The sequence below is a fragment of the Dendrobates tinctorius genome, unplaced genomic scaffold (assembly GCF_039654945.1).
Source record: "Dendrobates tinctorius isolate UK_male_01 unplaced genomic scaffold, ASM3965494v1 ptg000143l, whole genome shotgun sequence".
Lineage (NCBI taxonomy): Eukaryota > Metazoa > Chordata > Amphibia > Anura > Dendrobatidae > Dendrobates > Dendrobates tinctorius.
The window spans coordinates 13746974-13763824 of record NW_027361810.1 but is presented as its reverse complement, the minus strand read 5'-3'; the positions used below and the strand labels follow the sequence as shown (position 1 = coordinate 13763824).

The following is a 16851-nucleotide window of genomic DNA, read 5'->3' as shown; positions in this document are numbered from 1 at the left end:
GCAGGCATCCTTACTATAAACCTATGCAGAGAGCTCCCCCTGGTGGTGACAGCAGGCAGCCTATAAATCTACGCAGAGAGCTCCCCCTGGTGGTGACAGCAGGCAGCCTTACTATAAATCTACGCAGAGAGCACCCCCGGTGGTGACTGCAGGCATCCTTACTATAAACCTATGTAGAGAGCTCCCCCCGGTGGTGACTGCAGGCATCCTTACTATAAACCTATGTAGAGAGCTCCCCCTGGTGGTGCAGTCTGTCTTGTGATTAATCTATGCTGAGCAGTTGGAGCATTAACAGGGAAATGGATAAGAAAAAAAAAAAAAAAAAAAAGAAAAAAGGTGCTCGATCTCAGCAGTCATTTATTAATCAAAGTTCACAACAGGAAAAAAATGTATTGAAAAATAAATTTTCCATAAAACTCTACAACAATGAAAACTGAAAGCGATAAGTTCAAAGATGCAAAACTGAACATTTACAACTGCTCCAAAAGCTTTATTTTAGCAAACACTATAGAAATTGTTACAATCTCTAATCCGCGATCAGGAAATGCTGGAACAAAATATAAGAACACAAAGAATTATATGTCATTAAGGGAGAACACAGAGCTGAACTCATTATTCTGCTGGTGGAGACGCAGTTTGCAACTAGTATCAATACAAGTAATGAGTACACACACTGACTGCACCAGCAGAATAGTGAGTGCAGCTCTGGGGTATAATACAGGATGTAACTGAGGATCAGTAATGTAATGTATGTACACACTGACTGCACCAGCAGAATAGTGAGTGCAGCTCTGGGGTATAATACAGGATGTAACTGAGGATCAGTAATGTAATGTATGTACACACTGACTGCACCAGCAGAATAGTGAGTGCAGCTCTGGGGTAGAATACAGGATGTAACTCAGGATCAGTAATGTATGTACACAGTGACTGCACCAGCAGAATAGTGAGTGCAGCTCTGGAGTATAATACAGGATGTAACTCAGGATCAGTAATGTAATGTGTGTATACAGTGACTGCACCAGCAGAATAGTGAGTGCAGCTCTGGCGTATAATACAGGATGTAACTGAGGATCAGTAATGTAATGTACGTACACAGTGACTGCACCAGCACAATAGTGAGTGCAGCTCTGGAGTATAATACAGGATGTATCTCAGGATCAGTAATGTATGTACACAGTGACTGCACCAGCAGAATAGTGAGTGCAGCTCTGGAGTATAATACAGGATGTAACTCAGGATCGGTAATGTAATGTATGTACACAGTGACTGCACCAGCAGAATAGTGAGTGCAGCTCTGGGGTATAATACAGGATGTAACTAAGGATCAGTAATGTAATGTATGTACACAGTGACTGCACCAGCAGAATAGTGAGTGCAGCTCTAGAGTATAATAAAGATTAAGTAAAAGATACATTAAAGGTATCAGGTGACCACTCTTTCTGTGGACTTATTTTATGGTAATTGTAAGGTGAATATACTCCTCTTTTTTGCCAGAGTTGTGACAACCTTCTCACGAACACCATTTCTCTCACTAGGTGGAGTGGCGCTTTCTAGAAGCTCGGAGTGAATATGATTTAGTTAAGTTTTGCCGATCTTATGGGTGATTACTTTGAGCAGATCAGTCACCCGATTTGACAATACAAACTGCATACATTACCAAATAGCTCTTAGACGTGATAATTCTGGTGTATTTACTTTAAAAATCCACGTCGGAAGGATTGTATAATCTTCATATTAATTTGCTAGTTATGGACTCACAAAATGCTCCTTTAATATCGAGCGGAAACTTTTACATAGAACCAAGTAGACATTCCGACATGGGATTTTCATGGCAAGTACACCAGCCTCATCAGGCGGAAGTGATGTATTTAATAATGCATGCAGTTTGCATTGAGAAATCTGGTGACCGATCAGTTTTAAACTTTCTCATCGAGCACAATTGGGACAACAGAGAATTCACCATTTTTTTTGCCAAGATATTTTCTACAGGATGATTTATAGATTTTTTTTTTCCCCGCATCCAATTGTTGTGTCTGTTATAAAACGTTCCAACAAAACCCAAATCACAAAAACAACCTTTGAAGAGTTAAAAGGCACATACTGTATTCAACTTAAATTAGGACAGACAAATTCCGACGAGACACAAAAGCACAATCTGTCATTTACAAGTGACGCCCCCCAACAGCAGCGATACAATCGCAAAAACAACCTCCAAAAAACAAAGAAAAAAAAGCAGTTCTATTTTATACATGTGCAAATAAACTTGCATATATGAGATAGTGAGGTCCTCATCGTCATCTTAACAGTGTGTATTCTATTCAAATTTTCACCAGTGGGAAAACAGAATAAAGTAAAAAATTAACAAAAAAAAACAAAAAAAACTTTTTTCACTTTATATCCCCTGAAAATTATTCAAAGGGTCGACATAACATTTCTAACAAAACCAATAACAAATACACATCAGTGCAACAAATAAAGAATCGAATGCCCATTTTTATACATCATCGTGTTGCGGTTGTGATCAGAATTATCGACAGATTGATCGGCGGAATGCGATAAGTCACATGACCAGTAGGTGGCAGTGTCCCAGCTCAACCGGGATTCATACAGCTAAGTTGGAATGTTTGGCCAAACTTTGACTTGTAATGCCAGGTTTGGTCCTGCAGGGGGCAGCAAGGTACGGGCTCATAGAGGAGAATTTACTTATCCTGCAGAGCTTTAAGTAAACCCCACCCAGAAGCGGATATACTAGTATGGACTAGTGCGTTACTAGGAGGAATAGGGCTAGTATTTAAAGGGGTTGTCCACTTTTGGGAATTTTTTTTTTTTCTTACTTACTGCCATGAACTTGGGGCTAAAAATAATTTTTGCAATCGGGTTTCATTAAAAAGTTTGCACCATTTGGCTTGGTGTTCTAGCAGCTCAGTCCTAATCATCTCAATGAAGTGAAACCGCAATACCAGACACCACCACCTATGCACAAGGGTGGCGCTGTTCCCAGAAGAAAGTAGCTACTTTTTTTTTTTTCCTAATCCTGGAGAACCCCTTTAAATTTGCATGATTTTTCTCACTGGCCATCTTGCACGCCCCTTTAAGATAAGTCTGATATTTTGTTACCTTCTTTATAAAAGTGTTTTTACTAAGTTTAATGCAAAAAAAAACAAACAAAAACAAATATAATTTGTATTAATGAACAGCTCTCTGCTACAAGCAATCATCCAGCCCCTGGGGTTGGCAGTGCCCGTTATGGCAGTGGTGACTGCAGACATCTTCACGGGACACTTCAGATAAGATGTCACAGCCCGAACGCTGCGCCGCTATCCTGTGCTCCTCCTGAGGACCTCTGCTGGAGACATGGAGTAAGACATGCAGAAGCCTAACTGAGGACCTCTGCTGGAGATGTGGAGCATTACATGCAGAAGCAAGAAATTTTTTTTTTTTTTTTTTTTTCTTTTGTCAATAAGATTTTACATACACATAGAAAAGGCTACTCTGCCTTCATGGGTTGTAGGTATAGGATGTCTTTTAAAGCCATTTGTCCTCTGCTTCAGGGGTGAAATGGCCAAAAAAAAAATAAAAAAGTTATTTCTACTGCCGGGCCTAAAAGGGTGGAGAAGGGGTTTCCCTCTGGTTCTCCGGTTTCCTCCCACACTCCAAAGACATACTGATAGGGAATTTAGATTGTGAGCCCCATTGGGGACAGTGATGAAAATATGTGCAAACTGTAAAGCGCTGCGGAATATGTTAGCGCTATATAAAAATAAAGATTATTTATTTTTATTTATAGAATGACACTACAAGTGCTTTGCTCCGTGTCTGTTATGCCTTAGGTATTACCTGGATCATTCCTTTAAGTATTTCAGATGTACACATTATAACGTTTCACCCTTCAGATTACTTAACGTCTTCACTGTAAAGATTTTTCCAAAATAGCTACAAAAAAAAAAAAAAAAAAAGTCAGGACCACCCCTGCTCAGAAGAGCTATGCGGGGGCGGAGTCCTGACTACACGGCTGGACAAATCAGCAGCAACCAACCGATTTTTTATGAAAAGCGAATAAAAGTGTTTAGTAAATTTGTATATTTTTTACTTTTAGGAGAAATTTAGGAAACTTTTTTTTATACTGATGCGATTCCGGTGTTTAGCGCGGCTCCACGGCAACTAGTTATTACTGGATTTAACCTTTGACGAGCCGGCTTCCTTACTGCGGTCAATTGGGAGGGCGGAGGGCGTTATAAATGTCTCTGTCTCCTTTAAACGTTTCGCTCCTTTACTAATTCTATTTTAAAGTTTATCTTTAATTATAATAAAAATAAAAAAAGGACAATAAATTAGGTACCGATAAAGCATCAGGAGGCAACATGGGACTGGTACTTCAAAAGTCAAGCTTTGGACACCCCCCCCCCTGTCCAATACACACAAAACCGCTATTACGAGATTACCAGATTCCCAGACACCAAGTCTATTATTTCAAAAACCTTTTACATCCCTTGATAACAAAAAATAAATAGAAAAAAAATTCCCATCGTTTTGTGCACACAGCCCTCATGCAGGCCTATGTGTCTCCATGGCGACAGACTACGACACATAGTCCGATCCTACGACCGTCCGTTTGCAGCTTCTTACCTTTTGTCAGTGAGCTCCGATTCTCTATTACGCGGAACAGAAGTATTTTACTTTCAGAAAGTTTCGATAAACAGATCCCATTGTTTGCACTTTGTAACCGTGGGGACACAGAGCTCTGCCTGGAAGCTGTTAACACAAAACGATGACTTTTTTTCCCCCTTTTTTTAATTATGAATGACTTGGTGTAATTACAAAAAGGTTTCCTTTATGAATCAAAATATTTTAAGTGCCTCATGTTGAGATATTTTTTGGGGGAACTGAAAAAAAAAAAAAAAAAAAAAAAAAAAAAAAAGTATCTGCCTTCATTCTGCACGGCTGAAAGGCATTTCTTCTAAAAAATAAAAAAAATAATAATCCCAAAACATAAAAAAACACAACACTCGTCATAAATACCTATATAAAACAAAAAAACACTCCGCATGTTAAATATATACATAATTATCTCACAGACATGCCCTGAAAAAAAATTAAAAATAAAATCCTCCTCAATTTACTGTACAAGCCATATATATATATATTTTTTTTTCTCTGTAATTCTAATGCTACGTCTCTTGAAGCACTGGCTTTCTACACTACCTCCATCACTGGCTATGACAGTATTATGACCACACGACAGTTTTACGAACTTTTTTGTCCCGAAGTTTCCTGGCAGGAGTGGAGCGTTTTGTGATCCGATCGCCTGGCAGTGTCCTTGACCGGCGGCGGGGCTGGAATATTTTTTATTTTTTTGCATTCGGCCCCCCAAATCTTGCCGCTCCGGTGTTGCGATCCGTCAGTAGGTTCTCTCGTGGAGTAGTCATGCGTTTGGATACGGCCGGATGTCTATGCGTTTCTCCACAACCTCGGCAGCATGCGGTCCCGGCTACACAATGGCGTCCTTGGGGAGGGAAGGTTATTGGATTTTCGTAACCGTTCCTTTCGCGTACATTGTGCGCGAGATTCGTATTCCAAAAAGTCTCTGGAAAATGGCGTTAAAGTGCGAGTCTGTCTCCAGGAATGCTGATGTGTAACAAGGGCAAGAAACCTTCCAGCGCCTCCCGGCACCAGCTCTGAACATATCCCATCCAGATGGGAAGAAGGGCATAAGCTGCTATAGACAGCCCTTACAGATGGCTACCTGTCCTTTCATGTAGTCTCTGCAGGGACAGACCCTCCTGTGATTGGGGTGAGACCCCGCGCAGCTGAACAGTAAGAGATCGCCTTGAAAAACGCAATGTTTTTTTTTCTCGTCAATTGACGGGGCCACAATGTCGCTCGCGGTGTCGGATGATTGGCAATGCATCCCGAACCTACGGTAGAAAACCAGATTAGGATATATGGCAGTCATCCTGTGTGACGTACAGTCAGCTGAGGGAAGAGAAACTGCAGAAGATCCGGACACCAATATACATTACATTCGTTAATTGCAATATTCACAGCAGAAGCAGAAGAGTGTGATGATTATATGAGGAGCAATGACCGGTCAGCTCAATGTTAGTGAGGACAATGCTGCGTATAATAGAGGCAATGTCCTATATCCGCATACCCATATACACTATGGCTGAGCGTATATTAATTGTAATATTTACTGCAGCAGGGGAAGAGTGTGATGATTATATGAGGAGCAATGACCGGTCAGCTCATAATGCTAGTGAGGACAATGCTGCATATAATAGATGCAATGTCCTAGATCCGCATACCCATATACACCATGACTGGGCGTATATTAATTGTAATATTTACTGCAGCAGGGGAAGAGTTTGATGATTATATGAGGGGTAATGACCGGTCAGCTCAATGTTAGTGAGGACAATACTGCATATAATAGAGGCATGTCCTAGTTCCGCATACCCATATACACTATGACTGAGCGTATATTAATTGTAAAATTTACTACAGCAGGGGAAGAGTGTGATGATTATATGAGGGGCACTGACCGGTCAGCTCATATGTTAGGGAGGACAATGCTGTGTATAATAGAGGCAATGTCATAGGTTCGCATTCCCATATACACTATGACTGAGTGTATATTCATTGCAATATTTACTGCAGCAGTAGAAGAGTGTGATGTTTATGCAGGAGGCAGTGACTGGTCACACGTATGGTTTTGAGGACAACACTGCATGTAATAGGGACGGTGTAATAGATTCTCATTATGAGTGTTTATTCATTGCAATAGTCACAACAGCAGCAGCATGTGCTGACTATGTGAGGGGCAGTGACCAGTCATCTGATATGCGTTTAGTGTGAAGTTGGTAGGGCAGGGTTATAGATCATTATGCCCACATACACAATGACTGAGCGTTCAGTCATTGCAATATACCCAGAAGCAGCAGAAAGGTGTGCTCATCTTCTGAGAGGCACTGCCCAGTATACTCACGTGATTTAAGGAGTGGGCTTCATTTAACAAGGACAGTCTCAGTCATCATGTATATTGGATTAAAGATCTATGACACTGTCGAACCAGGTGCAGCCGGGTCCTCACTAACCTCATATGAGATGATCAGTCACTGCCACTAACAAAATCTGCACACTCTCCTCGTGCTGTTGTGAATGAACACTCCATCACTGTGTATAACTGGTTTGAGGATCTGAGCGCTCAGTCATTTCAATATACCCAGCAGCACAAGGAGAGCGTGCAGATTATATGAGGGGCAGTGACCGGTCATCTCATTTCAGGTTAGTGAGGACAAGGCTGCATGTAACAGTTACAACGTCCGTGTATTTGATGATCTATCACTGAACGTTCATTCAATTCAATAGTCACAGCAGCGGAGTGTACTGATTATGTGGGGGCAGTGACCATAGATTCTCGTGATGTAACAGGGGCTGTGCCGTGATGAGAGAGTGACAAAGGAGAGGAGTGGGGGGGGCGGGGGGGGGGGTGAAGCGCAGTTTCCTAGTGGGAGAAGGAGAGTACACAGTAGCACAGAGTATTTCAGGACATGAGTAAGCTGCTCTTCTGGGAAGAAGTGACTGTTCCATTTATATGACAATGCGGAAAAAAACAAAAGCTTAAATAAACTGGTGACCGTTTTGAACATTGCGTCCGATAATATTTCACTAAAAAATGCAGCAGTAATGGTTAAACAACTACAACTCCCAGCATGTGCTGTCATCGGTTGCACTTACTTGGCCAGATCGGTGTCTTTGTTGAGATGCTGGAAGTACGAGGGTTCACAGACTAGCCGGTTCTCCTGGCACACCTGCTTGCAGGACTTGCCCGGTTCTGCCAACTTCACCTGCAGGGCGTTTAATGGCGGCCACATAACCTGACCGTGACAGAAGTCCTGCGGGGACCCAAAAAAAAAAAAACAGATGTGAAAATGCAGCGTGCAGACACAGGCTTCAGCCTACAGGTGGCGCCAAAAATCCAGATATGAGACATCCTGGGACGTGATCGGAGACGAGATCGCATTGACGCTATGTGCGAGAATATTCACCCTCAGAATAAGTCTAAGGCGCATTAAACTGCCTCCGTGTTCACTGGCTGTGCAGCTGATTGCAGACTATTGTCCTCTGCTATCAGCCATTTATGTCTGGGGAAACGTAGTGTTTAATGGGATGACAGATGGGACAACCGTGGTCATTAAACACCATAAGGGGTCACTGCTCTAATGCAGTGATCTCCAACCCGCGTTCTGCCAGAACATGCTGGGACTTGTGGTTTTTCAAAAGCTGGAGAGCACGTTCTGACTATTTCTATAGTGCTGGTAGTTCTTGCACGGGACACTGAGGTCAGGTCCCCGTCTCTGTAACGCGTCCTCACCTGTTTCTCTATGAAGGCGTTCACCCTCTGCAGCATTCCTTCACAGGTAAACTCGTAGGGCAGGTACGGCTCATTCTGCAAGGAGGGAAAAACCAGGAACGTTAATTTGTGGCGTCGGGAAAGTTTTCACTCAGGAGAAATGTGTGGAATGTTTTAGGGTCTAAAAAAATTAGCAGGACCCTGTTACAGCATCTAGGTCAGCGTACCAGGGTAGCGGTGGGCCCTCGAATGTTGGCATTGTGGGTGCGTTTAGGCCCCCAGTAATCAGGGGATGTGCTAAGGATGCCGGCAATTGAGAAAATTTGCACTGTCCTGGAACAGTTGGCACAGAGAACCGACGTGGATCCCAGACCTGGGTCGGCTCTAGTGCCAGGGTAGTCACCAACATTGTAGGCTTATCAGTTTTTCTAGGTGCAAGGCCTTGGCTCGTAGCTACTAATGCTAATTATGTCAGAGCGGTTTGTAACCTGCGGCTTGTCTGGTGGTTGCGGAGCAAGGACTGACTGCAAATCCCTGATACGCTCCACTTCCTCAATATCAGAATTTGTCCCTTTACACAGATTCTTATATCCGGAGGATGCAGGCGTCAAGATAATGAAATTCATGGTCTATAAACGGAGCAAAAACCAGACAGGAAGTGTTGCACTATGTGATAGGGGATGTGCGAGATAACGAGAAGAAAAAGAAAAAACAAACAAGAATTTAACCTTCTGCCTCAGTATCGCCTTCACCGCCTTCTCCACCTCCTCGGGGTTGTTGATGTTCACCGTCCAGACGTGAGGCTTTCCTATATAGACTTCAGCGTACGGATGCTGGGATGTTAGCTGTCAGAAAACACAAAAATAAAGTCAAAATTATACAGATGACCAGGGTAAGAGCGACTGACTTCAGATCCGGACACAGCGCCACCCTTTTCTATGGGCAGTGTGTGGTACTGCAGCTTGGCCACATTCAAGGAAATGCTGCAAAACCCGGGCGCAGTCCATGGAAAGGAGCGGCACACACCTCGTTACATTTTTATTTATGCTTTTTTAAAATGGACTAAAGAAGAACTGATATATACATAGATAGATCTTAACGGGGATGTCTAGTTTAGAAATCTCATCTTAAAATACCCTAACAGGCCACTTTGAGAAGATCCCAGGGTCAGGAGTGGAGGCAAAGAGGCCATTCACTCTCTGGAAGACCCAATGTGTCTGTTCACTATCAAGAGTCCACTGATTTCAATGAGGATGGTGTAATATTTTATTCCTCCTCTAGAGGCGCTGCAGGAAAAAACCTCAGCTGATTCATTGCAGATTACAGGCAATATCTGGGGATCCCAAGCCTGTATTGTTTTTGTTTGTAGATTTTTATGCAGAATTCTACAAAGAGCTCAGATCTGCTCTCTTTGAATTCGTCATGTCTTTGCTAATGTTCAGACATCCCCATACTTTACACTGCTTTACCTCTCTCAGTGTTGGCTTTCCTTTGAAGAAGTCTGTATTCCTGCTGCTTTTTGGTGGGTCGAATTTAGGGTTCAGGAATGCACAGCCATTGGCAATAGCTTCGAGCGGAGCTGGTCCTTCATATGGGAATCCCAAACCTACGAAGAGCTGTAAAATAAAAAACATACACATCTCATTGGAACAAGACGCACTTAGTAGAGTTGTGGCGATAATGGAGGAATAATTGGCGCTGCAGCACCTGGCTGTGACTGACTTTCCCCTGGTGGCTTCTACGACCCATGAGATCGGCTGATATGCACAATATATAGGTAGTCATACCATGAGCTCGACTCATCCAGGGACCCCCCCGTCCCCGACTCATCCAGGGACCCCCCCGTCCCCGACTCATCCAGGGACCCCCCCGTCCCCGACTCATCCAGGGACCCCCCCGTCCCCGACTCATCCAGGGACCCCCCCGTCCCCGACTCATCCAGGGACCCCCCCGTCCCCGACTCATCCAGGGACCCCCCCGTCCCCGACTCATCCAGGGACCCCCCCGTCCCCGACTCATCCAGGGACCCCCCCGTCCCCGACTCATCCAGGGACCCCCCCGTCCCCGACTCATCCAGGGACCCCCCCGTCCCCGACTCATCCAGGGACCCCCCCGTCCCCGACTCATCCAGGGACCCCCCCGTCCCCGACTCATCCAGGGACCCCCCCGTCCCCGACTCATCCAGGGACCCCCCCGTCCCCGACTCATCCAGGGACCCCCCCGTCCCCGACTCATCCAGGGACCCCCCCGTCCCCGACTCATCCAGGGACCCCCCCGTCCCCGACTCAACCAGCCCCCCCGGCTCAACCAGGGACCCCCCATCCCCGACTTAACCAGGGACCCCCTTCCCCGACTCAACCAGGGACCCCCCCAGGCAGCTCAAAGCAGAGTCTGCACTAAGCTGAGGACACAGAACCAAGAACAAACCGCAACCAACTTGCTGCAACCAACGCACCCACACAAGGAAGCATTTAAAGTCATGTAACCATTAACAAATATAAACCAGTAAGGCAAATCCGGATCACTGGTTTCCCAAGGAGGCTCTAGAAATGAAGCGATCCGTAAAGATAAGGGGAGGTACAGAATTAGAGCAGCTTGGCCGCTTTTCTTAGAAACCGTGTCCCTGGTATCTCAGCTCGGTTCCCGTGATGTGAATGAGGCTGAGACACAACACTGCAGCCAAACTGAGGACACAAAGCCGCCATGTTTTAATTTTTCTCCACTTGTCCATGTGCTTGGAACAATTTTTTTTTAGGCAAAAGATTGCGACATTGCTTCTAATGAGACGCAAATGTTTCCACTTTTTTTTTTTTTTCTATTGCTGGTTGCAAGTCGCATGCGACTCCCATGCATTATAATAATAATAAATTTTTATTTCTTTAGCGCCGACATATTCCGCAGCACTTTACATTTCAGAGGGGACTTGTACAGACAATAGACATTACAGCATAACAATAATCACATAGATCATAACAGATACCAAGAGGAATGAGGGCCCTGCTCGCAAGCTTACAGTCTATGAGGAAAGAGGTAGACACGAAAGGTGGGTGGTAACAGTTGCCCTGATTGTATGGACCAGCCATAATGTTAAGTGTGTAACAGTACAGACACAAAGGGCTAATGGATGCATAAAGCATGTGGGAACATGATGCGGGAAATCTGGTTATGGTAAAACTTTTGGCTGTGCCACACAGGGATAGATTAGGTTAATGTGTTGAGGCGATAGGCCGGTCCGAGGGCACGCTTAAAATTGTGGGGATTGGGGACTAATCGTATTGACCTGGGAAGTGCATTCCAAAGAATTGGCGCGGCACGTGTAAAGTCTTGGAGACGGGAGTGGGAGGTTCTGATTATTGAGGATGCTAACCTCAGGTCATCAGCAGAACGGAGGGCGCGGGTAGGGTGGTATACTGAAACAAGGGAGGAGATGTAGGGTGGTGCTGAGCCATGGAGGGCTTTGTGGGTGAGGGTAATAAGTTTATACTGAATTCTTGAGTGGATGGGTAGCCAGTGTAATGACTGGCACAAGGCAGAGGCATCGGTGTAATGATTGGTGAGGAATATGATCCTGGCAGCTGCATTCAAGACAGATTGGAGGGGGGAGAGTTTGGTAAGAGGGAGACCGATTAGAAGAGAGTTACAATAGTCGAGACAAGAATGAATAAGAGAAACAGTAAGTGTTTTTGCAGAGTCAAAAGTAAGAAAAGGTCGAATTCTAGAAATGTTTTTGAGGTGCAGATGACAAGAGCGAGCCAGTGATCGGATGTGGGGGGCAAAGGAAAGCTCAGAGTCAAGTATGACCCCAAGACAGCGGGCCTGTTGCTGGGGAGTAATAGTGGAACCACACACGGAAATGGCAATGTCGGGTATAGGTACATTAGTAGAGGGAGGAAACACCAGGAGTTCAGTCTTTGACAGGTTCAGTTTCAGATATAGTGAGGACATGATGTTAGACACAGCGTTTAGACAATTGCTGGTGTTTTCTAGAAAGGCTGGCGTGATGTCAGGAGAAGAAGCGTATAATTGGGTGTCATCAGCATAGAGATGGTACTGGAAACCAAATCTACTGATTGTTTGAGCAATAGGGGCAGTATACAAAGAAGAGGAGGGGGCCTAGAACCGATCCTTGAGGGACCCCAACAGTAAGGGGAAGGTGAGAGGAGGAGGAACCAGCAAAAGATACAGTAAAGGTCAGAGAGATAGGAGGAGAACCAGGAGAGAACGGTGTCCTTGAGGCCAATGGAACGGAGCATAGTGAGGAGGAGCTGATGATCCACAGTGTCGAATGCTGCAGAGAGATCCAAGAGAATTAGCATGGAGTAGTGACCGTTAGATTTAGCTGTTAGTAGATCATTAGAGACTTTAGTGAGGGCAGTTTCAGTAGAATGTAAAGAGCGGAAACCGGATTGGAGAGGGTCGAGAACAGAGTTTTCTGAGAGATAGCGGATAAGACAGGAGTGGACCAGGCGTTCCAGGAGTTTAGAGATGAAGGGAAGATTAGAGACAGGTCTATAGTTAGCGGCACAGTTTTGGTCGAGGGATGTTTTTTTAAGTAGTGGATGTATGATGGCATGCTTAAATGAGGAGGGAAAAATACCAGAAGAGAGAGAGAGGTTAAAAATTTTAGTTAGGTGAGGGGTGACAGCAGGGGAAAGGGACTGGAGGAGATGTGACCGAAATGGGTCACTGATGCAAGTGGTTGGGCGAGAAGATGCAAGGAGCCTGCTTACTTCTTCTTCTGTGACTGGTTCAAAATCAGAGAGTGAGTTAGATGCAGTGAGGGAGGGAGGACAGTGCATGGTATGAGGTGATTGGGAGATAATTTCCTGTCGGATCTGATCAATTTTTTCTTTGAAGTAATTGGCCAGATCGTCAGCTCGGAGCTCCGTGGTTGGGGCCTGTACTCTTGGGTTGAGTAGAGAATGAAAAGTGTCAAAGAGACGTTTAGGGTTATTGGACAGTGAGGTGATGAGGGTGTTGAAATAGATTTGTTTTGAGAGATGAAGGGCAGTGTTGTATGTTCGAAGCAAAAACTTATAATGGATGAAATCTTCGGGTAGGTTGGATTTTCTCCACAGACGTTCGGCGCACCTGGAGCACCGCTGCAGGAAACGTGTTTGCAGGGTGTGCCAGGGTTGTCGCCGTCTGTGTTGTGGTGTTCTATGTATAGGAGGTGCAAATTTATCCAGGGCACTTTGAAGTGTGTCATTGTAATGCTTCAGTGCAGAATCAGGACATGAGAGGGAGGAGATAGGGGCCAATGAAGACTGCAAGTTGCATGCGACGTATTTGCAATTCGTCTTTTTTTTTTTTCTTTCTACAAAATCATAGCAAGTCGCAGACAAAATTAAGACAAAACGGCATTTGCTCGTTTTCCCCCAGGGTTTACGTCGCTGCTTCGGTGACCGTTTAATGGCTACAGCAGTGAAGTCACATCAACAGAACTGCAGCCAATCAGTGATTGGCTGCAGCACCGTTAAGATGGTCTTGATGTTGAGTCCCCTTTAAAAGGGTGCAGCATCCCAGTCCCTGCACACCGCTTCCAACTAATCATTAAATGACAGGAGCCCAAACCAGTGCCGGCCACTGACTGGCAAAGAGTAGCGAGATGGGGCTGATTGATTTATTGAAAAGGTGGGAAAAAGAAGCAGGTTTGGGTCCCGCTGATTTAACCCTTTAAGTCCACCTTTGACAATTCCAAAGCATTCAGGAAAGAATTGGCATGAAAATGTGTAATATGTCCGCCCTTGAGGCTGCACTACAAAGCCGACCCACTATAAAATAATGGATTAGTGCCAATCATCGGGGGCAGCAGATCTCACATTAGCCGCAGTGTACGGCTCTTATTTATTGTGTGTGACTACACAGCGAGCGAGCGCTCACCCCCGCAAGTCTGACGACTGCCAAGAACACGGCAAAGTGCACGGCAACAACGGGGGTCCGAGGCTGCAATCATCCGGACCCTCCAGGTTATTCAGCATGTGTCACCAAGCTCAAATCTGAGCAGCTGGGCATGGACGACATTCAGGAAAAATAACAGGTCGATTCTACAGAACAGCAACGAAAAGCAGGAATAACAATGGAAATAACAAAAGCAGAAAGAACAACTAAACCCTCACTCTAATATAGACAGTAGTAGTGTCTACAGGGCGAGTCCCGGGCCGGCGCCCCGTCTACAGGGCGAGTCCCAGGCCGGCGCCCCGTCTACAGGGCGAGAGTCCCGTGCAGTTCAGTAAATTCCACCATACCAGGATTTTGCCTTTAATGTTGGGTATACAGGGGCTATTTACACGTGAATTTGGCCTCTTCCCGGGATTACTGCTGACAATGTCGGCCCTATTTACCCCTTGGGTGTTACGGGGTGGATGTATGTTGTGTGCAAGTGACAGTGGACATCGGAACTGCTTGCTCAGCACTACAGGGAATTAGTGGAGTAAATAGGGGGATTAGTGCGGGATTATATGCAGGGTGAGAACTTACTAATATTGGTTTTATTTCAGCTGCTCCTCTGTGAGTGACATAAAGGTGACATGAAGTCACCGAGCATCAACAGAAAGGAGAAAAGTCCAGAAAGTCACAAATGTCCTACAGGACACGGCCGCGAGGCGTACAACACTGTACGTGTGCGCACAGGGTCCAATAATCCCACTATGGCGAGAATTATATAACCAAGAGAAAAAAAAAAAATCTACAATAATATGCTGGATTATTTGATATTCTGGATTATTGGACGGTCATGTAAAAGTTTCTTTAGGCTGTGTGCCTGCGATGCGATTTTTAAGCGTTTTTGCTGCGAAAACGCTGCAAAAACGGTTAAAAAACTTGTACAGAACGCACCCCATGCATTCCTATGGCATTCCGCACATGCTGTGCTAATGCTCCGCTTTTTTCCGCGGCGGAATCGCATCGCAGAAAAAAACGCAGCATGGTCATTCTTTTTTGCGAAATCACAAAGAATTGCAGCGATTCCGCACCCATAGGAATGCATGAGAACCGCTTACTTCCCGCATGTGGCTATGCCCACCATGCGCAAAGTTAAGCGTTTCATGTGCGGATGGTACCCACGGTGTGGAGGAGAGGAGACTGTCCTCCAGGCCCTGGGTACCATACCCCTGTAAAAAAAAAAAAAAAAAAAAATATATTATATATATAATTATATAACGCTATATATAACGCTGCCTTCCCGGGCCTCAGCGTTCCCAGTAATGCCTTGCGGCAAGGTCCTGTGATGACGTAGTCTCGCGTGACTCTAGCGGTCTCATGAGATCGCTATAGCAACGCGAGACCAACGTCATCACAGGTCTCGCAAGGCATCGTTGGGAACAGGAGCGTCGCCGAGACTGCGCGGGACGTCGGAAGGTAAATGTACCCCGATTTTTTATTTTTTTTATCATTTTTAATATTCTATCTTTTACTATTGATGCCGCATAGGCAGCCTCAATAGTAAAAAGCTGCTCACACTTGTCAAACACTGTTTGACAAGTGTGACCAACCTGTCAATCACTTTCCAAGCGATGCTTCAAATCGCTTGGAAAGTGCTTGAATTTCGCACGTGAAAATCACGGCAAAAACGTGAACATAATCGTGGTAAAATTGCGCAGAAAAAAACGCGTGTTTTCTGGGAAGGAGTCCGGTTTTGAGTGTCCGGTTTAAAGCACTACGTGGGCACATAGCCTTAAGGCCCTGTCTCACTAAGCGATCTCGGTAGCGAGATCGCTGCGGAGTCACAACTTTTGTGACGTAACAGCGATCTCACCAGCGAGATCGCTGTGTGTGACAGCGATCAGCGAGCGGCCCCCCTGCCGGTATCGCTGAAAGAAACCTCTGGACATTTCTTTGGTCGCTGGTCTCCCGCTGGCCAGCACGCATCGCTGCGAGTGACAGGCAAGAGACCAGCGATCAGATGTAAAAAAATAATAAAAAAAAAATAAAAAAATATTGTTATTCTCACCTTCCGACGTCCCGTTCAGCCATCCTGCCTCTCTCCACGCTCCGGTCCCAGTGATCCTTTGCACGAATGACCGCGAGACTTTGTTATCCCTCGAGACCGTGACATCTCGCGGTCATTCTCGCAAAGGATCACTGGGACCGGAGCAGAAGGTGAGAATAACTATTTTTTATTTTGATTCTATTTTTTACAGCGACAGCCAGCGATGCCGGGCGCTCGGTGTCACTGTGCTGATCGCTGGTGAAGCTGTCTGTGTGACAGCTCACCAGCGATCACATAGCGACTTACCAGTGATCCTGACACCTTGATATCGGTGTCGGGATCGCTGGTAAGTCGCTATGTGTGACGGGGCCTTTAATCTGAAACTTTATTTTTTTATTTATACAAATTTGACTGCATTCACTTTAACCCTTTGCTGCAACTTTTATGATAGAGATTATTTCCCCCTTTTAACCATTCACAGATGAATTCTCCATATAAACTTCTACATTTTGTGCTTTGACTTTTTTCATTCTTTCCAGTTTCTCCCCCCGTATAAAGCCACGTA

The 16851-nt window shown here is 45.1% G+C and overlaps 1 protein-coding gene across 3 annotated transcripts in view; it reads right to left on the bottom strand.

Annotated features, from left to right (window-relative positions):
• Positions 1–339: 339 nt before the first annotated feature.
• The window catches only part of MGAT5 (alpha-1,6-mannosylglycoprotein 6-beta-N-acetylglucosaminyltransferase), a 94010-nt gene continuing 77498 nt past the window's right edge, over positions 340–16851 (bottom strand). For all 3 annotated transcript variants that reach the window (XM_073545523.1, XM_073545526.1, XM_073545525.1), the window contains 5 exons: positions 9826–9972; positions 9085–9201; positions 8378–8452; positions 7741–7898; positions 340–5918 (listed from right to left, as the gene is read on the bottom strand). In XM_073545523.1, the coding sequence (XP_073401624.1) occupies positions 5720–5918; positions 7741–7898; positions 8378–8452; positions 9085–9201; positions 9826–9972 (696 nt within the window). In that variant the 3' untranslated portion in view covers positions 340–5719. The remainder of the gene's footprint in view (positions 5919–7740; positions 7899–8377; positions 8453–9084; positions 9202–9825; positions 9973–16851) is intronic.